This window comes from Xiphophorus maculatus, chromosome 22, assembly GCF_002775205.1.
Source record: "Xiphophorus maculatus strain JP 163 A chromosome 22, X_maculatus-5.0-male, whole genome shotgun sequence".
Classification (NCBI taxonomy): domain Eukaryota; kingdom Metazoa; phylum Chordata; class Actinopteri; order Cyprinodontiformes; family Poeciliidae; genus Xiphophorus; species Xiphophorus maculatus.
In genome coordinates, this window is record NC_036464.1 from 24,390,030 (window position 1) to 24,416,862 (window position 26,833).

The following is a 26,833-nucleotide window of genomic DNA, read 5'->3' on the forward strand; positions in this document are numbered from 1 at the left end:
CGTAAGTTAATTTTGTCGCAGTCAATAAAAATACAAGAAAACACGCGTAAACTAGAGGTTTTATAGTTTAAACGCATTCGCCCCCTGACTCTCAGTAGAAACCGCTGCTCAGGGCTCAATGTAATCTTGGACCGGCGTTCATGTACTGTTGAAAGGCTTCGCGGTGAGCGAAACTAACCATGTGCGTCATGACGTCACGCCGCCGCTACCGCTACGTCTTCCTGTTTACCCTTGGGAGGTTCCGCTGTGTGAAACGCGGCCGGTGTTTTGCTCGGTGTCTCGCCGCTATGCTGCTCACCCAGCTCCCAGAGGACGTGCTCTACCACATCTTGCTTCATTTGGATCGCAGATCTCTCTGTCGTCTCTCTCAAGCGTGTAAAAGCTTGAATCGCTTCGTAAACCGGGACGCCGTGTGGAGGAGGATTGCCAAAGGCTGTTTAAACAGCGGGATAACCTGGAACGGGACGGACATGTAAGGAGACAGCTGTGGAGAACAGCTGCTTTTATTTTCCCTTCGGTTGCCGGGGTTACGTTCACTGCCGAGCAAGTCATTCTCGCTCTTCGTAGACACAGCTTTAACTGGACCCGTGAGGTACAGAACCAGTGTACAGAACCGCGAGAGTACAGAAGCAACACGAGTGAAGCTAACGAGAAGCAACTGCAGACATAGGACACCATGTCAGCTGTCAACACGACACCTGGGGCTTCTTGTCTGCAGATGCTGGCAACAGAAGTAGAATCTTACAATACACAATTCAAGTATGTGAATCCACCAACATGTGATGCTGATCAATATGTTGGAGACCCACTGTGAAGGTTCTTGTTCTTCTCTTGTTTGATCCTGTTTTTTTTTCAAGGCCAGCTTTGTCATTCTGCTGCTGAGAAGACTTTTTAAAATATATATATTTTAAAACCCCTAGAGAAATAAGATGGTTTAATTTTCTGGCTAAGTTGAGGGAAACGGGTCATAACCCTAACTTTCACGGTTCCACTAAGCACCACTGCCACGTCCCACCAAAACAACGGGCCAATCCTGCCATCCATTCCCCAGTTTTCATTCCCTCCTCTATCCAGCCCTCCTCTGTAAACAAGCAATGAATATCAAACCCCTCAACTTAAACGATGCCATAATTGTGACAAACTGTGTATTGGATTTCAAATGGTTTTCTTCATCTGACCTGCGGATCTGTACAGCTCCTCCACACCTAGCCTGGACATTTAGCTGCTTCTTTGATGAATAGGTTTCTTTGCTCGACCTCTGGGTTCAGGTGAACGATCGTGTCTTGGAAGGTCATCAGCTGGTTCGTTCTCTTTCCATATACAGATGATGGATTGAGCAGAGCTCTGTGAGATGTCTAAAGCTTGGACTGTTTTTTGTTTTTTTTTTTTCTAAAACTTAAACTAGCTTTAAGCTTCTCCACAAGGTGTTCCCTGACCTGTCGGCTGTGGTCTACATGATGCTGCTTGCTCTCTAATGTTCTCTAAGGAACGTCTGAGGCCAGAAACAGCATTGGTGCAGTTAGACTGTGATTCCATTATACACAGCCTCATCGCTAAGTAATTTCTGAGAGCATTTTGTACCGGTGAATATCATTTAGGGTTGTAAGAGTAAAAGGGGTTGAATACAAATGCATGGCACACATTTACAAATTTTATTTGTAAAAGATATACACATTGTGTGAAAAAAAAACAACAGTTTAAAGTTGGATCCAATGTGACAAAATGTGAAAAAGTAATATGGCTAGGAATGCTTTTGAAATAAACTGTATATTTTACAAATACAAAAACATAACCATGCTATACAACCATTTAGCGCTACAACTTTCAACCTTTTTTAAAAACGAATTGATGTTCAGTTGTTTCTGTCTTTGCAGATATCCTAATGTCCCTCTGAAGGAACGAGTGAAGACAGCTCAGAACTGGTATCATGGATTTTGTAAAAAGTGGACTCTTCTCAAATGGAAGACAAAGTATGTCAATCATTTGCTATTACTTGGCAAAGCTAGCTATATTTTTCTTGGCAACACAGAGACATTTAGTTTAATTGTAGTATTTCCCTGTAGTGCACCTGATGTAAGAGTAAGTGTATTTTTCCACATATAAAATCTCCTCGCTTTTGCAGGTGCTTCATGTGAATAGTTTCCTCTCTGAAAAAAAGCTAGGCACAAGTATTTTTCCCCTTTTATTTTCCACATAAATTATTCTTTTTACCTTTCGCTATCTTGCTACTAGGCTGTTGCCATGGTTACAGTTGGACGGCAATGTGCTGTACTTGTCTCAGGCTGCTAAAATCGGAGCCTACTCTCTGAGCCGCGACTCCAGGAGGCTCCAGCGAATACCACTGGAAAACTTTTCGGGCCACAAGGGTGATGTGTGTCGCTTTGTCCTCACAGACTCTCACCTGATCAGTGGAGGAAGGTAATTCATTCACTACATGGCCTCTTTAAGGCTTTTTTTTTGACAAGGTCCACTTGACTTGGTCATTGTGTAACTGGTTTTATCTGAACTACTACTTATTCTTAGATGTCTTCTTCTGTAATGTTGGCTTTGAGAAACAGCTTCCCAACTGGACACCACCATGGCTTATGGGTTGTGCGTAAGAGAGGGCCATGCATCAGCATTTGACTGAGACAGCTCTTGCTTTTGTTACAAAGGCTTTTGATTGCTCTTTAAAGAATCCATGCCACTAAAGACCAAATAGGAAGCAAGAATCCTAATTATCGTCTTGCAATCAGACCTGAACTAATGTTAATAAATATGTTCATGACCAGAAAATAAAGCAGGACTGTTTTTAGAGATGTCTAGGTGTTTACCTACCTACCTGTAACTTTGGCTACGCTCACACTACAGCCTGAAGTGACTTGGCTCCTAAAATCTGTTGTCCCTGCATCGTCCTTGTTGGCTACGTGAATTTTGTAAATCCCACAGATTCTATTGGCTTCATGGTTTTGGGATTTCCCCCGTAAGGCAATTTGCGTGGTGGCATGGACTAATAATACTATGAAAATGCAAAATAATTTATTGATATGTCAAGGATATGTGTTTGTATGAACAGCAAGTTTGTAACATCTGATTCTCTGATTAATTGTTTTTATTCAGATGATGACATAAAAAGATGTTTTAAATATGACAAATCTTTATGAGCCTTTTTAAATTGATCATACAAGTATTGTGCAGCGTAAGCCGAACAGTTCAGTTTAGAGAACACGTATCAATATGTGGCTGCATTTAGTAACTTAAATATTAGCTTATTGTGACTACTATTAATTTAAAACCAATAAGTAGTTTTGATTGAGTAGTTAACTGTTTTTCCATTAATTTTTGCATTTTGTGGCGTACAAAAAGCAATGTCCAGAAATGATGTGTTTTTTTTTTTTGAAGTTCTAAACATTCGGCGTCGGCCTTGGTCTCAGAAGGTCTGGTATTGGTCTCGTAATCATTAACCAACGTACACAGGTTTCAATTTGTTGTGATCCTTCTTCCTCAAATATTTGAATAAATGTTCTTTATTAAGTGAAAGAGAACTTGCTTACCTTGTATAGCCATAAATAAGCTCCTGGCATCCTTCTGCCAAGATATACAACCATTAATGGTTTAAACTTTAAACCACTGGCGTTCTGGATGTTATTTTAAGCGTAGTCAAACACATGTTAAAATGTGATCATCTTCAAACTTCTAAATGGACACAGCAGCAGGTTGGACTATCTCATGCTCTGTTGTCTTCTGAACCACTGCACTTGCCTCAATTTCAGAGCAACCGGCTGATGGTTCATATTAGGCAGCCTCTTGTGATAGCAACCCAAATGAATTGCTGGTGTAACTTGTCATAGCGGTACGGTGTTCTGTCTTAAGTGCAGTGTGAATCTGAACTGAACCAAATGAAGGTGGCACACTTGCTCCGTTAAACAGAATTCCCCTGGATTATACTTGTGCAGAAGAACTCTTAGGTTTTTGTTTTTTGCTTGTTTTTTATGGCAAAACAAATGCTGTGAAATATTTGTTAAAGGTTTATTTAGAAATGATTACTTGAATCGAAAAACTAAAATAAGTTTTGACATTTGCTGCACTTGTCTACGCCGACAAGTGAGCGTGTTCCACCAAGCGAGAAAGCTTTTGTCACAGCAAACACAAAGTATTTCTGGTGAAATTCTTTAATGTGTAAAAAAAAAAAAAAAGATTTCTGACTGCAGCTATTTGCTTTACTACAGGCTTAAACCATTTGGATCAGGTGTGCCCAGATTCGGCCCTGGAGAACTGGTATCTTGAAACCTTTACATGCATCCCTTGTTTAGCACACCTGAATCAAACGGATGGTTCATTATCAGGCCTCAGCAGAGCCTGATGACTGTTGATGAAGAAATTCAGCCATTTGATTAAGATGTGTTGGAGCGGGGAGATATTTAAAACTGCAGGACGGTAGTTCTTGCAGACTTGACTTGATTTTAGACCCACCTATTATAAGCAGTGAAATACCTAAACAGCTGTTTTGTCTTGTTTTGTCAGTGACGGACGGATCTTGGTCCACAGCAGAAGACGTAACATGTCACTGGGGCTCATGGGTCATAGCCAGGAAGTGAACTGCCTGGACTCTAAAAACGGACTCATCATCAGTGGATCAAGAGACCGAACAGCTCGAGTAAGAACATCTATCAGTCAGTTGTTGATGATGATAAATTAAATACTGACTTATTGTCTGCTAAATAAAGAATTTTGATAAATTTCAGTTTTTAAATCTCTTTTTAAGCTCTGGTAAAACACAAAGTAAATATATATATATATATATATATATTTTACATCTTTTAATTCTGTAAACCACAAATTCTGCACTTCCTTCTTTCTGCCATGTTATTTAAATTAGTTTCCATAGCGGAATGGAAAGACGCAGCAGCTTGGAGTTCCTCTCATTGTCAGTGATTTTTAAGGTTCTATTTTTTTATTAATATGGCTAAGATCATGTACAGCCGATAAGATCTTTTCCGAAATGGATTACGGAGCGAATAGTGCGTAATCAGGGATTTTATAGAGATGTACAACATACTGCCGGACATAGCCCACACACCGGACTTCTCATGGATATTTATGAGCCCGTAGCCCAGTGGTTCTTAACCTTTTTTTGAGGTACCAAACCCACCAGTTTCATATGCGCATTCACTGAACCCTTCTTTAGTGATAAATAAAATATGATTTTTTTTCAAAATTCAAGACATAGGTATATGTTTTTATACTGGTGCACAAAATGAGCCGTGCATGAACGTCACCTTGCTTAAAGAACAAAACCAACACAGTGCATGAACTCACAACAAACTACGGTATTACTTTATTCTGGCCCCCAAAAAATATTTTGGCTCCATAAAAGAATTTCAGCCCCCCCCAAAATTTTTTTTTATACTATTTTACTAATTAAAAATATATTTGGATTTTATTAGAAGAATTTAACATTTTTTAATAACTTTTATTATTATTATTATTATTATTTTAAATGTAATTTGTTTTTTGTTGTTTCAAATCCACAAAATACTTTTTTGGGGCAAAGAATAAAGCATTGACCAAATTGCTTTATTTGGTGTGACTGATTTGCAGTCACACTGCAAATCAGTGTGACTTCTGCTGTTGTTTTTGGGAGGCCAGATCAGATATGCGTGGCTTCACCTGGGCAAGTGCTACTCTCATGTCATCCAAGAGCTCTTGTTGCCCTAAACACAGCTAATCCATCTAAAACTTGATATTTATTTATTTATTTACTTATTTTAACATCCCAGGTGTTCTGTGTTTTGAGAGTTGCTATTTTAAACATTTCATTGTGCTTTATATGGGCACAATGGCATTGAAAGGAATTCTGATTCTGACTTTTGCATGTGTTAAAAATATTGGTGACATTTGTTTCTCTAGATGTGGACTTTGACCTCCAGCTCCCCTTTAGGAACGATTCCCATGTTTGACAGAGTTTGGTCCGTTGCGATTAGTCCCACTCAAAGGTAAGTACTTTCTTAAGAGAATTAGCTGAGCTTAGTTTAGAAAGTTTTAGAAGCACATGTCTTATAGATCATTTACTAAACGCTTAATTACACTTCCTACTAAAGTGCCTTAGGTGCTTTACCCTTTTCGTTGTCCTTCTGACAATGACAATAAAGATTTATCTTATCTATCTTATCTTATCTTTACGACTTTTATAAATCAATTATAAGCAACATAATTTGGCTGTTTTTTTTTGTTGTTGTTTTTTTTTACAAAAAGTAAACCTTTTGCAGTGGAAGTAAAAATTGATTTCTATAAAATAATGCCAAGTAATATTTACCATAAAATGGGTAATTGCATAAATATTCACTCCCTTTAAAGTGACTAACCTAGTTCAGCAGAGGTCCAGCCAAGTGGTGGTAATTGTCTTACAATAAGTGGAGTGGAGATCTTTTGAGCATAGTGAGGGATTGTAGTTTAAAGTGAGGCTGTCATTTTGTGTCATTGACCCTTCTGACCACTACCAAGACAAGGCGGGTGAACTGTCTTGCCTAAAGACATGACAGAGCTGGGTGGAGTGGGAATTGAACTTGCAACCCACTGCATGGCCAACACCTACAGTACATCGCCAACATCACCCTTAATGTGTACAAAAAACATATTTTTCATAAAAGTTATTAGCCATAAAGGAAGTCAGTTCCTTCATACACACTTTCTCATGCTCTGAGTCACCTCACCCCGGCATTTTGTTTGCTTTGACGATCCAATCTTGTGGATTAGTTCATATTATTAAACAGTGAGCGGATGATCCGCTTGACAATGTAAGGCATAACAACCCATCTGCTGGACAGCCATGCCATCCCACGTCTAATTCCATCCCATGTTCTGTTGTTACACTCGATATCATCTCAAGGTCTAATAAGAATCATTGTCGTGGCGTTAAAATGCCAAGGCTGGTACAGAACTGCCACCCCCGTTGAAGTTCGCTGATGCATTGGAAAGTAAACCGAGCCGATCAGTGGCCTTGGACCATGGCTTTCTTTTAATCCACGTTTAGATTACTTGGTGTCCTACACTCAGCACCTACCTTGAGAGCCTACAGGCTGTTCAAGTATAAAAAAGCTTTCCCTATATTTTGTCTTTTGCCTTATCCATAGTCTCTCTGAGAGACAATGGCTGGCATTAATAATCCTAATTTCAGAGTAAACTATTTTTTTTATTAATATTTTTTACTCACCAATTAGTGCGTATGCAATAAACATTACAAACTGACAAAAAGCGAGAAGGGGTATTGCTCTACAAAAGTATTTATAATAATAATAATTATTATATATATTATTTAGAAGGTGCTTTCAGGGAACATAAGGTAACCTCAGAAAAATAAAAATAATACATTTTAAAGAAAGAAAAAATCAAAATAATAAAAAAAGAAAATAAAGAGATTGTGCAAATGCCTGTTTGAACAGCAGAGCGTTCAGCTGGGATTTAAAGACAGACAGAGAGTCATGTGAGTGGGTAAAATGGACGTTTATTATAAATAGTGGAATCGTGTGCATAAGTTGTACATTTACAGAATAGAGATGCTTTCTTGTCCAGAAAGGCGCATTCACAAAGCTGGCGGCTCCACTGAAGGATGACTGCAGCTGGACCGGTACCGGTACCGCACGGCCCCTTCTATAATTTCTGCTCAGAAATCCTGGATAATCAGTCTGGATTAATCTGGATTAATTAATAAACCATCATCGACAGTCAGATTTCAGTGTATTTAGGTGAGTTTTGACGCTTTGTAGTTTCGTATTGTCCACAGAAAAACTTTGCGTGGCTGCTGCACATTTTCACGCCAGCGATAAAGTGTGTGTATATTTACGCAAACTTTGACACAAAGTAAATTTTTATACATGCCAACTTGTGCGTAAAATATGGCGCCGCACATTTTTTGTGCGCACGCATGCTTTGTGCATGAGGCCCCTAGTCATTGTGAGCTACTGATTTTTTCCCCCTATTTTTCCAGTTAAGCAGTATTGTTTTCTTGGCGATATAGGCAGGGCCACAAGCCTGGCTATCTGTTTGGACTTTATGTTAATCTAAATGACCAAGTAAGCAGATGGAGGGGGAGAGTGGGGTGGTGTGGCCAGAGATTTGAGACAGTTTGGTGACGGTTTCTTTCCAGAAGTTTTGTATTGGTGGACAGAACCAGAACGAGTGGAAGTGGTTGTCAGTTGTGTACAGTGTACAGTGTGTGTGAATGTTTGATTCTGTAAGTCCCATGTGCATCCTGTGTTGTGTGAGGTGTGTTGTACCGATTATTTTATGTTGTATCAACTGTATGTTGGGGTTGTTGAACATGTTGAAAATATCATGACAAACATTATTCCAAAAATTATTATTTGTATGGATGGTAAGAGTGAAAAGGTGAAGGTAAAAAGAAAGAGAAGGACGAGTAGAAAAAGAAAAAAACCTGATAAATAACTTAGTAGTTGCAATGATAGTCATCAACTGTCAGACAGAAAGGAATTAAAATATTAATAACAACACCAACAATAATACAAATAATAACAACATCAATAATAATAATAAGAATAATGACACAAAAAAATGACTTACTTATCCAATGGGGTTATATAACAAAGTAATAGAATTACCAAAGAAAATAAGAAAGAAAAATTCTGGTAGTGATAGCGGAGAAATTAGGTAACATTGAGATAATGATGATAATAAAATAATAGTGCATATATGTATAAAAAAGAAAGACAATGATAATATTAACAACAACAGTGATGTTAATAAATCTGTTGTATTGATGCCTACAGTAATAATAAAAGTTTGCGTGGCTGCCGCACATTTTCACACCAGCGATAAACGCAGCAAAAACGAAAAAATGGCAAAGTGGTTCAGTAGTTGTAATGATAGTCATCAATCGGCAGGCAGAAAATAATGAAGTATTAGTAATGATAATAATTAAAATAAAAATAATGAGAAAAAACCTATTTACTTATCCATGAGAGTCGTACAACAAAATAATAGAATTAACCAAAGAAAATTAGAGAAAAACAAAGTAATAAAGTAAATGATGATATTGTGGATGAAAACAGGAACTGGTGGACCAGTCCCGCCGTGCTTGTTTCTGTGGAGGCCTCACGGCGAACAAGTTGTAGAAACGCTTGTCCAGGTAGCGGTCAAGTTGATCCAGAGTGATAAGCGGGTATCTGCAGGCTACAACCGTAGATTGTTCGCCTTCGTTTTTCCCCTCTTTCTTTTTCTTAGTTCTCTAGTGCGATAGGTTGAATCTCACAGCGTCATTCCCGGATTGGCCCGTTGCTGCGATACGTCACAGCATCCGCCATATTGAATGTGGAATATCAATATGGCGTAAGCTTGTATTTGCTTACTTGCTAGTAAGCTAATACAAGTAAATGGACCGAACTTCATAAAGCATCATAGTACACAGTACTTTAAGTTAATGCCTGTCAGTGACACATTCTGTCACACACACTGATATATTTGGGAGTTAAAGAAAACACTAAAGACAACGTTTCTAACTTTTTGGTGTGATTATTTAATTCTTTAAAGAGTACAATGTTTATATTTGACAGCTGATTCTTATCAATCCTTTTTATATTGACTTTGATGAAGACACACACAGGAGTATAATCATGAACATATTTACACATTTAATTAGATATGAAGAAAAAAAACGTAATTTCCTTTTAATTTTTAGATATTTTACTGTGAAGACAATAAAGTTTGATAAATCATTTATTGTCAAACATTAGCTACATACTTTTCTTACATTTTTCAGGAAAAAATATTTATTACAGTATGATATGTCAACTCTGCTATGGATGGACAATGTCTGAAAAAATGTCTACTAGACTAAACTATTTTTATTTCATTACAGAAACTCTCTTAATCCCCTAACACTTCAGATTGAGATATTTAACTTAAAAATACACAAAGGTGAAAGAAAAAAGTGAACATTAAAATACAGGTTTATTTATATTACACTGCCAACACAGGGCACAGGTAGGGTTCAGTCTGCTGGTCAAACTGGGAACAGTCTAGTGACTTCTGAGACGTCCTGGTAGGCACAGGCTAAAGCCAAGGATAAAGGCAGATTATCTAACAGTGCAATAGAAAATTCATCCATGATGCCTTCACATTCTGAAAAAACATACGTACATCTCACGAATGCCTCTTGGGTTTGGTAGGTGTTGGGGCTTTGGCCAGTGCATTTATAATCTGTGGGGTGCTGGGGGCTGCTGGTTGTGTCACCTCAAACGGGTGCCCTGGGTGTTGTTCTATGCTGCGATACTATGGTAACGCAGTAAGTCTGGTAAGGTATGGAAATGTTATCCACATTTCTGCACCTTGAAGAACCATAGTAGTGGCGACCACCCTCCTTCTCTGAGGTTCCAGTGAGATTTGCCCATCATTTCTGTGGATGTAGATATACAAATTAAACATTTTTTTTCAAGAGACGCTTTTGATGGGCATTTGTCAAGAGCCAATTTGTCGCTGTTCACTGCACATTCCCTTTGTCTTTTACCTGTCAGTCAAGGTGTGTAACCTGGTACAAAGCAGGCATTACCTTTATGGGATAACACTGCTTTAATATAAATGTGAAGAAAGGGGGCTTGGGTGGCAGAAGGCAGTTAAGAGAGAAGCTGCCCTGAAGAGAGGTGAGATCAGCCGAAAGGGTTATTCTTGATTTGTCAAGAATTCCTCAAGCACAACTACAAAGTTGTCGCATGGACTAAAAGTGCCTTTGAAACTTTCCAAAAACAGGACAAGATTGTTGGATAAACCGTCCCCAATTCAGTACTTTCTCACCGCTACCAGGGGGTAAGACCTTTGACCTCTTGTAAGTATAGGGTGACGCCACTGTAGCCACCCAGACAGCCTTCTCCGACTGCACTCCCACTGCTGCTGTTGCCACCATCCAACCTCACACACTCCAGTTTCACCCCCACTGCTCTGTCCCACTCAACCGCAAGAAAAAGCCCGAAATTCATGTCTTTCTCTTTGGTCTCTCCTGAGCAGTCCCTGTGGCTCAGGAGTCAAGAATTCAATTAGTTAAGAAAAGAGAAGAAAAGAGCGAAGCAGCAACAATACAGCGATAAGGGGGCAGAATGTGTGTTCCCACACGCTAAATACAGGGCGCTTTCCCTGGGGCCCACAGAGCCAGAGGACCTGCACCACAGGAGGTGAGAATAATCACAGCTCCCTCTGAACCCCCTCATTACACACATTCTCACACACACACATGGCTTACATTCCTTGCAAACACAGATAGCTTCATCCAGACATGCATTACACGCAGGCATTCTCCCAAAGAGAGAGACACACCTTACAGATGCCCCACACTTACTACACACATAAACACAGTGGGAGAAACACTTAGCACACATAAGCCTTCGTGCACAATCACAACACAAACCGAGCACCTTTCATTATATCTCGGTCTCATACAGGTGTTCTCTGGTCTTTGGTTTACCAGGAAGACTGTCTTGGTCTATTTAGCGAGCGAGAAATGAACAGGTGGACAAGCAGCTGCAGTGGAGTTTCAGCTTGTTCTAAACAACTAGCTTGGCCTGTTGTGTAATTAGAGCTTATCACAGAAACGTGAGTCTACTGGGTTATCAGCAGGGGTGAAAGTGGTTTTAAATTCTTGCCGGGTACTATGACGAAAATCGCCTGTGGCTCGTTGTGCGAACCAAAACAAATAAAAGCATAACTATTTTACTGTACTGTAGGCTGCCTGTATGGATAATGCAGAAGTAGAAGCGATTCACAATGTGGCAAAAAAACTATATTTTGGCTCTCATAGAGGGTGGAAAGTCATTAGTTACATTTACTCGTATTGCTGTAATTCCTATTTGTCTATTTTGTACCCTAAGTTATATTACAAAACCTGAATTTTTACTTTTATTTGAATTTGTTTTGAGTAAAGTTACTCAGTTGCATTTGAAATCATATCCATTAATGAGTAAAGATAAAACATTAGAAAAAACAGCATTGATCTTTCAGCTGGGTTTGTATTAAGATCTCATGGTGTGGCATCAATGGGAAGACAGAGAAGTAAGAAAAACCCATCAAGTTTAGTTCAAGTTAAAGTTTTCAAATTACTGGTCGACCTCAGGGAAGGATGATGGAGGACGTTCATGGAAGAAATGAGAGCCGCGGTAAGGTGGCTTACCGCGGCTTACACACACACACTTTTTTTATATACGCATCTACATATCACATGAATTATTTTATTATTTATTTATTTGTGCATTAGATTTTTTTAATGTGAGTCCGAATTTCATACCACAAACAAGCAAAGGGCATGACAATAAAAAAAAAATCCTTGAATCTTTGAGTCCTAAAAATAAATTCAGTTTTTAATGAAAATTTACCGTTTTATGAAAACCCTGGCTCATGGATATGTTTGTCTTATTTTTAGAGGGACTAAATACATATCATTGAGAGCTGAACAAAATTACTTTCATATTCCGAGTAAGTAATGGCCTGCCGCTGAAGTTTGGAGCACTTTTTCCTCTCATTTGTCCACTCACCTGCATGTAAAGTGTTTGGGTCATTAAGATGTATCTCATCCACTAATGTCAATTTTGGTAGCTTAACTTATTTTATCATGCTGTGATAAACAGTTGTAGGAATCTGAGAACATGCTACAAGGCAATTGTCTTCAGGCCCTTTCAAACCCCACCGATGTTGCTGTACTCCAACTTCTGTGGATTTTGTCTCCCTCCCTAAATTTCTTTCACAAGTTCCTTCTCTGCAGCTCTCAGTTCCTCCTTGTTTCCCAACCTAAAAGGCTTGCTTGTTGTAACAAACAAGCCTTTTAGGTTTGTTTGAAACACCTTACCTTCGTGATGGGCACAATGTTTTCCACGCAGAAGTTGATAAAGTACATGAGACAGTCAGTGGAGAGGACAATGTCCTCTCCGTGAGGAGCACAGAGCTCTTCCCACACCGTGGAGCTGAAACAGTCCCTCTTCATACTATCTTTTTACTGGTTAAGCAAATTGCCTAGCTAATGAAACGTAGCAAGCTCAAACAAAATAAGGAGGTAGAATAGCAGCAGTGATAGGGGACAGAGGAGGATACAAGAAGACAAGGAGGAAGAAGAGGAAGAGAAAAGAGGACATAGTAGGAGCAGGAGAAAGAGGAGAAGATGAAGATTTAAAAAAAAAAATCTCTGTCAAGATAAATGGATGGTTAAAACATTTATTTTTAGCTGAAGGCCTACAGTTAAAATGAGCAATTTTAAAGTATAAGCGCTATGCATTTATAAGTTGGCATATTTTGCAGCATAGCTGTTACATCTTGTTGAAATTTTGTTTACACTACAATGCTACACTGTAGTGGAAATTTGAGCAAGATGTAAGTCAGGGGTGCACCAATTTATCAGCCAGCTGATTTATGAACGCCATATATACTGAATATATATATTTTCCTTAATTTTGAGATTAATCCTTAATCGTTCAATCTTATCCCCCGACCTTATCTGCATTAGCAAAGGTCTAAAATTTGTTCGTCTCCAAAAGTAAAGGCTTTTTGCCCTTGCAAACAGTATTTCTGTCCTGAATTCTTGTGCTGAATTCTGACCTGTAATTAGATTTTCAGGAATGCATTGCTTCACACTGAGGATGGCATAAATCCCATAAAAAATGTTAGTTTTAACCAGGACCTTTTTTTTTTTAGAACCCAATCAAGTCATCTGTGATTCTCCACCTAAATTGGAACTGGACTTAATATATTATCTTTGGCTCTTTTTGTGTTCTAATGTAAAAGTCATAACATTGGAATAATGTTCTTAATGTTCACATAGCAAAGTGGTGTGCTGTGAAAATGACACCATTAGTACTTACTTAAAAAAAAAAATCACTAAATTACCAACAGTCTTGGAAACCATCATGGTTGCAGATGATTTGTGTTGTGTGGATGGTTGGTGTTGGATCCCAGTTGGTTCCAGCTGGATGAACAGAGCCAAGGGGCTGGCTGAGGAATGTCCTGGTGACCCTACACACAGAAGACACGAACAGAAGCCAAAAGGACCACAGGGGGTGAAGATGGAACAACGGGGTCCTAGCATATGTGTGTGTGAATCCGTGAGAGAGAAAGTGCATGATTGTGTGCATGCTAATGTTTGATCATGCATATCGGTGTGTAAAGGGCCGATGGAGCAAGGGAGAGGAGGCTCGGGAGTGAACGGGAGAGAGGGAGTGTGGGGTGGGGGGTATGGGGTCAGCCCTTGTACCCTTTGACCATTGTCTCCCTCCCTGACCAATATAAAAGCATCATAACCCTGTGAGCCCAGACATATTTAGAAACCAGATAAAAGCACTTTTTACAAACTAGATACACATCAGGCACAAAGCCCGGGGTCAAGCGCAACAAATTAACAACCCTCTTTCTGATGGTGAGGTGGGGGTCTGGGGTGACGGGGCAAAGCCAAACCGCCCCTGGAGTCCAGAGCCAAATGCCTTCATATTCCCAGAGCAGAGACATGGGCTGCTCGCCTTTATTCATTGTAATTGGTCCAGGGGCCAGAGGCTAAGATAAATACTGACTTACTTTTTGTTTGCTTTGTGTCCTTCTAACACAAAACTTCTCCAAGCTAACTCCAACTAAAGTCAAGACCATCATTATGAGAGGCAAGAATTTCATTCATTCGTCAGTCTCATCACAGTGAGGCTTAGCAAACTGGGGCTCATTATTTAAGGGAGTAAAACTGTTTTCATGGCTGTGAAAAGATGGAAACTGATGATGTTTTCTGCACAACAGACTGAGAAAACTATTGATGTTTTTTGAAATAGTCCCTGCAAAAAAAGAATGCAAAAACTAAAAACACCCTACTAAAATATAGAAATTATTATTATTATTATTATTATTATTATTATTATTATTATTATTATTATTATTAACTTTCTCATTGAGATTAAAAATCTCTTTTACACAAGAATCCTGGCCAAGACTGGCAGCAGTACACAGAGATTACAGAACATTCATTGAAAAACAGAGAAAAGTTAAGACTGTCATAAATAAATTAGTTGAAAGATTCCACAGTTAAAACATTTACAGACAAAATGATTCCTTCACAAATTCTGATCAGATTGGATTGGAAGATTGATGGAGCTTTAATCCAGAAGAGTCCTGTGTGGAGTTTGAGGTTCATGTGTAGTTTAGTTCCAAGCTTATTATCGGTTTTTGTATTTACGACAAAAACCTTATATCTCTAAAAAAAAAAAAAAAAACCTTTTAAAGACACGAAGAACTTTTTTTCTTCTAAACATGCCTGCATTCTGCTTGGTCAAAGTCACATGCCATTTTTGTTGTTTTTCAATTAAAATGTGATGCACCAGGGCAAAACCAGGAACAAGTCACTACAGCACAAATGAAGAAAAAGGATAAAAACCACCAATTTCTGAGAAAATACGGATTTTTGTCTTTTGCAAAAATATATTAGGTTAAGTCATTGTCTAAAATTTATTATTATCTTCGACTTATATGAGGTTGGATCGCAGAAGCAGCAGCCTTAGCAGAGAGGGTCAGACTTCCCTCTGTCAAACCATTTGGCCCGGCTCCTTTGGGGGAACCCCAAGGCGTTCCCTGAGATTGAATGGTACCTCCAGCGTGTATTTAGGCCTGGTTTAGTTCCACCAAGGTTCAGGGTTCACAGAAACTCTATAGCACAGTGTTTCCCAACCCTGGTCCTCATGGCACACTGGCCTGTATGTTTTAGGGTTTTCTTGCTTCAGCCCTGCTGATTTCAATTGATGGCTGATTAGCAAGTGTTTGCTGAACTGTGATCTTCTGAATCGGGTGTATAAAGCAGGAAAACATCTATATTTAGTAACATTTCAGACAAAAAGAAATACGGTATCGGCTAAAATTGGAATTGGTAGGTCAGGCTTTTTAAAGATTGGTAATCTGCGATCGGAAGAGAAAACTGCAATCGGTGCACTCCTACTTAAGATGGAATACATACACACATATTTATGACATACTTTGATTAAGTTAATTTCTTTGAGATGTAATTCCAACTGCTAAAATTTTTATTTGTACTAGGTGAGTTTTTGTCACTTGAGAATGTGGACCAGGGATGATTCTGAGCCTTCAACTAATTTTAACAGCTCCTGAAGAAGTTTCATGTAACTTATAAGTTTATGTAAAAATGATGTCTTTTTTTAGCCACATAAATTATCATGCTTGGCAGCAAACTACACATCACCAACTAGCTCAGAGTAGCTCATTGATATACTAATGCAGTAGCCATTTAGCTGGATCTGAAAACATTTCGGTTGACAATGTCAAGTTTTAATGATTGTTATCAAACATTATGAAGCCAACTGCTGAAACATATAGGGCCAACCACGAGAATCAACTCATTTACAGTTTAATCTCATATTGACACAAAGACGTTAGTGTAAATGTTTGGCTGTTGAACTGAACCGTTCAAGGTTGCTATCAAGCTAATTTTCTATTAGCAGCTCCAGAAATCTTTTTGATAAACATTACCTTACCATGACACACACAAACATTCCTTTATCTCTGCCGTTTTCTATTCTTCCTCCTTTTTTGCAACACTGTTTTGCTTACTTATCTTCCGCTAGTGCTTTTGAGGTTTTTGATTCGCACTGCACACTGGCAGCTCATATTATTAGTGCAGCGTGATCTACCAGGGCCACCAGGGGGCCCCCAAGAGCTATTTATTTTTTCCTTTTGCCTGTATAAAGGAGTTCAACATGATCAAATATATATTATTGTTATAAAAAAAATCACAACTTTATAATGAAATTTTGTGTTTTTGTTACTTTCACATAGAAATCCTTACTAATAAAAATATATATATGTTCCACTTAGTGGGCCCCCTAATGGCCCCAGAGTCCTAAGCAGCCACTTAGTTTGCTTGTGCCTTGGGCTGGCCCTGCTTTTGTGTCTATGTAAATGACTGGATTTGGCTCCTCCGTCACACACAGAAACACATCTACCAGCCATGTACCAACAGAATGCACTCCACCACTCATTTGTTGTGACTGGGATGGAGAGCAATTTATTTTCTGGTTCATCCGTAAAGTCACAGTCATGTTAAGCATCAACTACAGCATAACAGCCTCCTGTGTTCAGTCTATTCGCTCACCTGTATAAATACACCTGCCTCGCTCTTCCCCGCCGATTGCTCTGAACCAGCAGCTCCAGGAGGAGAAAGACTGTCGTACTCCATGCATCGTGCTTGTCAATTTAAGGATGCTTAAAGGTCCCCCCGAAAAACGATAAAAACTCAGACATCATCAGAACTCAATGAAATACCCCCACATTCCCTGGACCAAACTTGAAAATTGGACGTTATGCTGCTAACACTTAGCATTCGTCAACAACTCATAGGCGGAAGTGAGAGCATTGTGCAACACAAATAATCACCGGCTGTAACACAGTGCTCTAAATAGTACAACAGATTTTAAGGCAATGATCCTGGAGGCAGATTATTTGCCTTGAGGGATTTTAGTAATCAATGTACTCGAATCACTTGAGGAATTGATACAGCCCTACTCACAGCCTTATTGGAAAATGGAACAAAGGCTGAAAACTTCTTAAAACATATTTCTAACTAAGTAATCCAGACCAAAGCTTACTTTTTTTCTACTCACCTTCCCAGTCATAGCTATAGCTATCAGTGCTGTGGGGTGGGGTTATTGCAATGTAATGTAAATTAATAAACTTTGGTAACACTCCCAGGTAGCCGAACAGGTTTTCTGGAGAATTTTTTTGAAATTCTGAGGCTTGTTTTCTCCCCAATCTTGTTTGCAGAGTGCCAATATTGAAATGGTCCTTTCTTCATAATTGTCTATGTGTTTGACATCATCAGAAAGCTTAGGATCTAAAGTTATAGAATCTGTTAATACTTCAAAAAGCCTCCTGGGAGGCTTATAACTGGCTTGGTTGTGGCCAATCGCAGGGCAGTCGTGGATATAATGTAACCACAATTTGTGTGTGTGTGTATGTTTTTTTTGTGCATGCGTGCGTGCAGGAATGACCAATGCAAGTGCAGCCCATTTACCTTCAGCTGAGTTTTATATTTCTAATGGGGTAAATTTTACACTTCATCAATTTCACTATGATTTAAAGCAGCTTATGACTCTTTTTGCACATTGAGTGAAATGAATGAAATTAATATATAATTGTTCACAAATGCATAGAATAACTTTGACACTTGACTTGGACTTGGCAAAATAACTTGTGTTCATCTCTTGAGCAGTACCTTAAACTGTCTTCTGAACTAATTTTTCTTATCTGTTCAGAAGAAGCTTGATGTCCTGTGGTTTCTGGGGATAAATCGTGGTCTGGGCTACAGATTTAAAGCAAACAATGTTTTTATCTGTTGGATTCGACTCCCAATGGTGTGTGTGTGTGTGGGTAAGTGTGTTTGCGTGCATGCGTCGGTGTGTGTAGTCCTACCAATTAAGTGACTTGTGTGAATGAGAAGTTGTTTCCAACTGACTGTGTGCATGTTCTTCAACATGTCTGTGATTTGTTCATATGTGGGTGTGTGTGTCTGTGTGAATTAAACCAGTTTCCCACTATGCACTCAGTTTGTGTTACCCCACCCCACACAGACCCTTAGATAATTCAACCAGCTGATGAGGTTACCCAAACGCTAACAGAGGCCCAGCATGCTGCTAATGATGAGAGGTGGAGTTACAGGGCGGAGGGCTCTGGTGGCGTTAGAGATGGGTGGTTCTGTTTAGTCAGACACAGAACTTTGTGTGGGGGACGGGGGATACCTGCCCCACATTAGGCGAGAGAGGCTCTGACCTTAGCAGCTATAATATCAGTACAAGCTCTGACCCAAGATCAGGCCCAGTTGGCACTTCAGAAGGGTGAGGGAGTTAGTTAGAGAGCGGGGGGGTCTTTTATTGTATAGATGATGTCCTCTAGCTTTCCTCTGCCAGTGCCGCGGCCTAGTGAGGGGTGAATAATTTGAGTAATGGAGAGTAATAGGGTGCAGATAGTGAGTGTGAGGGTAACCCTATTGTATCCTGTGTCAGCTGGGTCAGAGGTCACCCATGGCACATACTGGTCTTGGCCCTGTCTGACCCATTTGGGTCTGAAATGAGTTTACCCAACACTAATTAATGGGGCCTGCCAATGGGCTGCTCTTGCTAACTGGCTTGACAGATGCTTCTGGGTCTTGCTTGGATGGCCTTGCCCCCCACCACTGCAGCCCTCTGCTGTCCGACCATCCCTCTGACCCCTTCTCCCAACACTCATATGCTCAGCACATTCCTCAGCATTTGCATGTCATGATGATCCCACCTGCATTTGTGGTGATGCCTCAGCTTGGTGGTGTTGGTATGGCTGGACTCCAGGCCTTTTGACAGGGCTTCCTGAACAATGTACACTTACGCTACTTTTGAAATGTTTCCACCTTTAGTCTTGTTACAACCACAATCTTCTTGAGACTGTCTTGACACTTAGTATCTTCAGTCAGAGGCTTCTTCAAATTTACCGTAATACAGACAGCGACAAGAGATATTTCCTGCCAACATCCATTACAATCTACAATAACTTTTTGAAGAATTAAAGACTCAACAACATTTAATTTCCCTTTGGGATTAATAAAGTATTTTTGAATTTCAATTTGAATTGAATTAACTGAGATGCAGAATCGTACAGCGACATGCTGATACTACTATGTTTCATACTGTGGATGGTGTGTTCAGGGTGCAGTGTGGTGTTTTGTCTTCATTAATTGCATTTTGCAATTGATGAGGAGCCAAAACAAGTTTAGTTTTAGTCTCATCAGACAGTAGTACCTCCTTCCACCCGTTGCATTCATATGCAGTCACCTGGACATGGTTTTCACAATCCTTCACTTTTACCACATTTTGTTATGTTGCAACCTTATTGTATATAAGATTAATATCTTTCTTGAAAATTCTACACATAAATGCCCAAACATGACAATGTCAAAACCTTTTTTGTGTGGTTCATTTAAAATAGAATATTAAGAAATCATTTACTTAAGTATTCTCAGCCTTTCCCAAAAAGCAAAATTGTGCTTTTGCCACTGATTATATTTAAGATGTTTCTACAGCGACGACTTTGACCCTTCTTGTACAGAACGTTTGTGTTCAAATACCAGGCCATTTTATTATTGACATGAACATCCAGGTACTTCTCCAGATAGCAAAATTTGAGTGAATCAACATTGAAATATAGCTAACCAGAAACATTGTATCCACGTTGAAGCCTGACATTGGAACGATATTGAAAGTGGTCGGTGACTTACATGTTGAACGTTAGGGTTTCCCCCATAACTGACACTTTATCAATGTTGATTCAACCAACATCTACATTTGGATCTACATTCACAGTTTACTTTATATTGAATTAGTTAGGAATCAATGTTTATTCAATTATTGTATCAACATATTCATGTAAATCTTTTGGTCTGATCGTCATAACATACCATTAAAAATGTCTTCATTGGTGTTAAACACAATTTTGTTGTCAGACAATGGGTATTATCGTCTGAAGTTACACTATGGTAGTTACCATAATGTACTGTAGTTACCATACATTATGGTATGTCACACATTACCATATTTCAGTAATAATATTTACAGACAAGTAAGAAAATGTACAGAAAGGAATCACAACCCACTGTCCTTAACAGTGCTTGACAAAGTGCTTGATTTAAAATGTGATAAACCCATTCCCAATAATGAAATGTTCTCAATCAGAGCTCAAAGAGGAGGAGGGTTGTGTTAAGCATCATACATTGGTTCAACATTGATCAGACGTCAGCATTTCAGTCATTAGAATTCGACCACAAAACATTGATTAAATGGCATCTTTTCAACTTTAGTTAACTGGCTCGAATTGAATGATTGTTTGATGGCTGATCCACCGTCAATTGTCAACCTTAACCTTAACCAAAAATCAACCTTTTTGACCATAATTCAACATCGAATTATCATTGTTTGCTATCTGGGTCCTCTCCTCCACAACCTGTCCAAGCCCTGGATGTTCACTGGTGATATGTGTATGTAGCCTGGCCATTGACTTCCTGTGCAATTCTGCTTGATTCAAATCACAGCACAGTCTGCGAACCAAAGCATAGTCTGTGAAGCTGAGAGCCCTGGTCCTCTGTACGAAGCAAAGCATAGAAAAAGGGGCTGGGTTTTACCAGGCTAGTCTGTACGGACATCAGTCGCCATTTCCTTTGTCTTGGTGGTTTCAATGTGAAGGTTGTTTGCCTCAGACATGATAACAAAATTGCTGCTGATCTCCTTCTGGTCCTTCCCATCAAATACATAGCCTACAATAGCTGTATTGTCCGAATGTAGTGTAGCGCATTTCAGAGTCCTCTGAACTAGATAAAGTGCTACATAAGAACTGGCAATTTACCATTTACTAATCTTCATAACCCTTCTTCAAGAGTTAAAGTCCCTCCTTCACAGGTGAAACAATAATTTGTTATATTACCTACAGTCAAGACCAATTCCATCACTACTGTGACTAAATAACAATGGACTGACCCCTAATGGTATATCTCTCAAATAGTGGGTCCATACTGTACATCCAGCGATTCACAGCTAACCTGCTTATTAATTACTATTCATTTCTACTGTCTTCTGGTTATCTACTATATCTACTGAGCAGAAATGTCTTCATGACTCCAGGGCTTTATGTCAGAATTCATTTAAGTCAGTGCCTACCTATTGTTGACTTCTCTACATCAGTGTCTGTACATTCATCCAAAGTATTTTAATGCAGGTGGCAGCATTTGTCTGTAACCACCTTACTGAGCATAAAAGTGGGACCTCCCTCCTGTCTGTCATCCCTATAGGAGGGCACTAAGTCCTGAGATTCAGTCCCAGCCCAACAGAAGCCCCCCTACCACCAGCACCCCTGGGCTCCACCCCACCCTCTACATAGCTTCTAACACCCAAACACACCCCGTCAACCCTCCCTAACAGCTCTCCTCCCCTCTCCTTTCACTGCTCTCCGACTGCTCCACATGCAGACCATTCACCGTGCATACCTAGGCTGCTAATTCCAAACTGCCTCTCCAATCAAAGGATCACAAGTGTTGTAGTTTTTGTCTCTTTTCTTTTGCTGAGAAACAATGTGTAATGAAAAGAGGCAGCGGCAAGTCTGGTTTGTGTGTTGGCGTGTGTGTGCGTGGAAGGGAGAGGGAAAGGTTCTCCCCATCTTTTTTCTCTGTTTTTGTTCATTTATCTTTTACTGTCAAATCAGTCAGTTTTTAAGAACATTTCTTTTTTCACATTGATCCAGGCTAAAGTCATAATCTGCTGTATTCTAAACTGACAAAAAAATATATAAATCATTTCTGTAATACAAGATCTGAAGCTGATGTGGCCCAAAATGGCTGCTTTTCTGTTATATCCACTGTTAGCTGCTAGTATTTAACCAGGCAAAGTTGGTCTTTGTACCTACGATATAATAGGGTCAGTCGGTTGATGTCATGTCAAACTATTTTATTATGTTTAAAAGACTTTATTGATCCCTGAAGGGGTGGTGAGGTTGTTTGCCTTAGTATGGCATAGAAAAATAAGTAAATAAAAATAATAATAAACATATAACAATAAATAACAATTAACAGCAATAATCTTAAGGACACACATGTGTCGCTCAGTATATTGCTAAATACAGTATATATTCATCTTAAACAAATATTAACGAAAAAGTTGCTTTTTCTTAAACAAAAAAGTAAAGTCATATTTTGAGTTATATGATGACTGATTTGACTCTATGACAACTCTGCATCAGAATGTAGATTTGTGTTTTGGGGCAAATTTTTTTAAGATTGGACCCACCAGTAACTTTTGTTGCTTTTTTCTACACTCTAGTTCTTTTTCTAAATGTTTTTCCTTCTCTGTGTTTTATGTCCAGTTCCTTTGTAACAGGCACTGCATGCTGTGAGAACTTCTATCCTCTTCGTATCTGGGATGTGGAACGGTGAGTGAGGAACCTGTTCTAGCACTTTTTTTTTCTTTTTTTTTACAGGGGATTCAAACTCAATTAAAACTCTGCCCTTACAAGAAGGTATTGGGCATGAATAAAATGACTTCAAGCTACTGGATTGTAGTCACAGCTGCCCTGGGGCAGCCAGATGGCTATGCGAGGCTGCCCTATCGCACCTTCGACTCTTATGGGTTCGTTCTGAGCAGGAAGGTAAATGGAATGGGGAATTGATTAGTCTTACTTGTTTTCTTAGAGCGGAGGGGTGAGGGAGGTAGTGAATGAGCTCAACGAGAACTTAAAAGGGGTTGAATCTCATCTCCAGAACCAGCTCCCCTATAGATTGCACCCCAAATGGGGAACAGCTCGATGCAATCACCTGGCAGAAGGAGAGAGGTAGGATACAGACACCCATCACCAACCCTCACATCCTGCCATTTTCTTTTTAGAAAGAAGACACTTCCTCCTTCTAAACCAATCATACTGTCACAATTCTGAACTTTTAAGATGCACGCTTCAGAGTTGACCTGGGACATCATTGCATAGTGTGACCTTTGAGTGAATTTATTGAGACATTCACCCTCAGGAGGACTGTCTTAAAAGTCTTACACTTGTGAATAGTCTTTCTTACTGTTCCACTGGACTTTTGATAGTTTGGAAACAGCTTTGCAACCCTTACCAGATCGGTGAGCAGCAACAAATGCTGCTATTAGACCATTGCTGATGTCTTTCCTCATTTGCACTGTGTGAACACACACACGCACCAGTGTATCGGTAAATCAGTGTACCAGTAAACTGCCATAGCTCCTGCATTCTTTTGAGATGGCCAAACTGGTTATGACCAGTTTTCAAAAGCATTGAATTAGCAGCACCTGACTGGTTATTATGCTGAAATATTCTTATATTCTTGGATATTACCAGTTTGAACTGGTACACCAATTACAGTGAATATGTAGAGATCAGCAGACAGACCAATGCTAGTGTATTCTCAATCCCCCCTCCCAGGTTGGATCTGATGGCTTAATAATGAGTGTAGCAATCTATGTCATATTTATGTATGGGCGTTTTGGTTGTTAACATTACCTTGGTGGCCCTTTATGGATCAAAAAAGCTGCAGTTTTAAAAACACCACAGCACACTTTAATCTCCAACAAAAAGCTGTCCAGAGTGAGGGGCCTCTAAAAATCCTGGCTTGGAAAGGTAAACCTTAAACCTGATAAATCCCTGACAAGGCTTCAGTAATTCCCAGCTTTACATGGGCCAGTGACAACAGGCCAACACAACATCACACACAGCCACATACAAAAAGCTGCTTCCTGTTCCCAAAAGGCTTGGAAACTCGAGGAGGGTATAAAACAGCAGCCACACAGGAAGAACAACGAAAGGGATGAATAGGCACGTTCATCAGGTGGGAATGGGAAATTGATGTGGTTACAAAGCGAGTCAAGGGGAGGGGGAATTTTCCAGTTAACTGTAACGCCATCTGGGAAAAATTGAATATCCTGACTGCTTTCTGTACAGGGGTCATAGCTGTTGAAGAATTTAGTAAATCTGATGAGATCCTGAATAAATTTCATACGGAAATCACTTATCCAAAGTTATTTTGTAAATAAATTTTTATTTTAAGAATCTTAAGAACCCACTGTGACAAATATAACTAGGTATTTAAATACTCTGAACAGTAATACATTTTCTTGATTCACAACGTATACGCATATGTTGTGTAAACGTATGTGTTTACGTTTACTGATGGCCTAAGTAAAGTGACTTAGGCCATCAGCCTTCTCTAATGTCACTCCATCTGGTTGTAAAACAGCACATCCACTAGACAGAAACACAGTTTATCCAGTTGGCCTAGATTCTGTGTCCTGTAAATTGTTAAGGTGTTGGTCGTTTGCTCAGCCGGACACAGCCAGACAGATTTTAACATCACCACTTCCTGTCTATGATAACTTTGCATTTAAAGGCCCTCTATATGGTAGTTTTTATACATAATTTTAACTTACTAATTTGAACTATTTTAACGTTGTTTCTGTTACTGATTCTAGTTTCATTATTATTCTGTGTTCTTTAGTCCCTTTTTTTGATTGGATCGACCTTGTTTTACCTTAGTTCAATTCTTTCTTAGTGATTCTAGTCTTATTTTTAACTTTTTATTATATCTGGTTATTTTTTGTTACTCTAGTTGAATTATATCTCTTATGTTTTGTTATTCTTTAATATTAGATTCATTCCCCAGCCCACTGTGGCTCTCTCTCCCTCTCTGTCTCTCCCTCTCTCTTTTTCTCCCCTCAACCTGCCTTCTGCTCTCTCCCTTCACATCTACAACCCGTTAGCTAATCAGCCCAGGTCCTTTGTTCCAGCATTCACTCTCCCAGTACTTATATACCTGTTTGCCTCTCACTCCTCACTGGTTCCTCCCGTTAAATCCTATTAATTCTCCATTGTTACCCTCCTAGCTATGGTTCTTGATTTCTGTGGTGTTTTTGCTGTACTTTTGGAGCAAAAGAAAGTTTTTGTTTATAATTTTTTTTGTTATTAAGTCTACAAAATCTACTCGACACCCCTGCGTGCTGCATTTGGGTCCATCATCTATCCACACATCAGGACAAATCCAGCATTTCAGAAGCAGAACATCTGGCCATACAGTCTAACATGGTGGTGGAGTAGAGTGATGGTCTGGAGCTGCTAAAGGGCCACTTGCTGTTATTGAAAGCAATATATTCTGCTCAACCAGAAAATTCTGAAATAGAATCTCTGACCATCAGTTTGTAAGCTGTAGCCTGTATTTTTAAAAATGACTTATTTGCTTAATTTGTGAAGCTGAATAGCAAGCATGTAATTATCTGCCTTACCTAAACCAGCATTCACCATTCGCATCAGCTTCACCCCAGTGCCTTTGCACAACCAGTGTGCCTTTGATTTAAGACTCTTTTCTGTGAAAACATCATAAACAAGCCACTGTTGCAGGCGCAAACCAGCTGCTGCCACAGAACCTTCTAGACAAGATGCACCATTCTGCTACTTGTGAAAACCAGCGATGCAAGAGATTTACAAGAGTGAATAGCCTAACAGCAGGCTGAGAGCCTTTGAGACCCTTAAATTGAACAAAGGTGTAGCCACAAAAGCCCACAGTCCCAATGACTTCTTGGCACTTTAATTTTAATTTAACATTCTCTCATCTTACCATCTCAGAGGGACAAAGAAATTGTATGATCACTCGTATGGAAGGGGATGCCACACATGCGGCGTCATCCGAGCAACACCCCAACTTTTCACACAATTTCCCTCATGGTCAAACACAGAGGAGGGAATCAGCATCAAAGGTAGAAGACTCTGATCATTACTCCCCTCTGCCAACATCTCCCTTTGTGACTTCAGAAAAGGAGCCATTCTTTTTACAGTCAAATGATCAGGCTGGGATTCCTCGCATTCCTGACTTTGAAAGGACAGGGTTAAACGTCTACAGTGGTACAGACACCCTGATGTACAAATTGATGCTGCATTGTCTCGACAATACGTGCATTTGCTAGATATTTTCGAGGTGATCATTCATTCTCGATGGGCTGCGTTTCCTCCTCCCGCTCCTGCTTCAGTCTTTGTGCAGCTGGTCCAGGGATGCGGGATGAAAGGGGTTGATGTGCAGCAGGTTGCGTGACTCCCCTCTGTTTGTTTTAGTGAATATACCTCAGCAGGAATCCTTTTCTTCACCTGTCTGACAGCTTTTGACAAAACGGTTTGTTTCCCGGTGCATCCAGGCTGTTGTTTTAGAGCTTATCCTTTACAAGAGCCTCCAACCCCTTCTGTCACAAAAACACACACTGTTTTTCTTTAGCTGTCTCCACACTAAAGCATAATTCCCTTAGCTTTTACATTGTTTCCA

At 39.5% G+C, this 26,833-nt stretch overlaps 1 protein-coding gene across 2 annotated transcripts in view; it reads left to right on the top strand.

Annotated features, from left to right (window-relative positions):
* Positions 1–236: 236 nt before the first annotated feature.
* Positions 237–26,833, top strand: part of fbxw4 (F-box and WD repeat domain containing 4) — a 35,601-nt gene continuing 9,004 nt past the window's right edge. Inside the window, exons 1-7 of one of the 2 annotated variants that reach the window (XM_023326914.1) lie at positions 394–472; positions 568–759; positions 1,875–1,970; positions 2,233–2,418; positions 4,504–4,636; positions 5,890–5,975; positions 22,882–22,947. In XM_023326914.1, the coding sequence (XP_023182682.1) occupies positions 677–759; positions 1,875–1,970; positions 2,233–2,418; positions 4,504–4,636; positions 5,890–5,975; positions 22,882–22,947 (650 nt within the window). In that variant the 5' untranslated portion in view covers positions 394–472; positions 568–676. Of the gene's footprint in view, positions 473–567; positions 760–1,874; positions 1,971–2,232; positions 2,419–4,503; positions 4,637–5,889; positions 5,976–22,881; positions 22,948–26,833 lie in introns of both variants that reach the window. The other variant, XM_023326913.1, reaches the window with a different exon arrangement.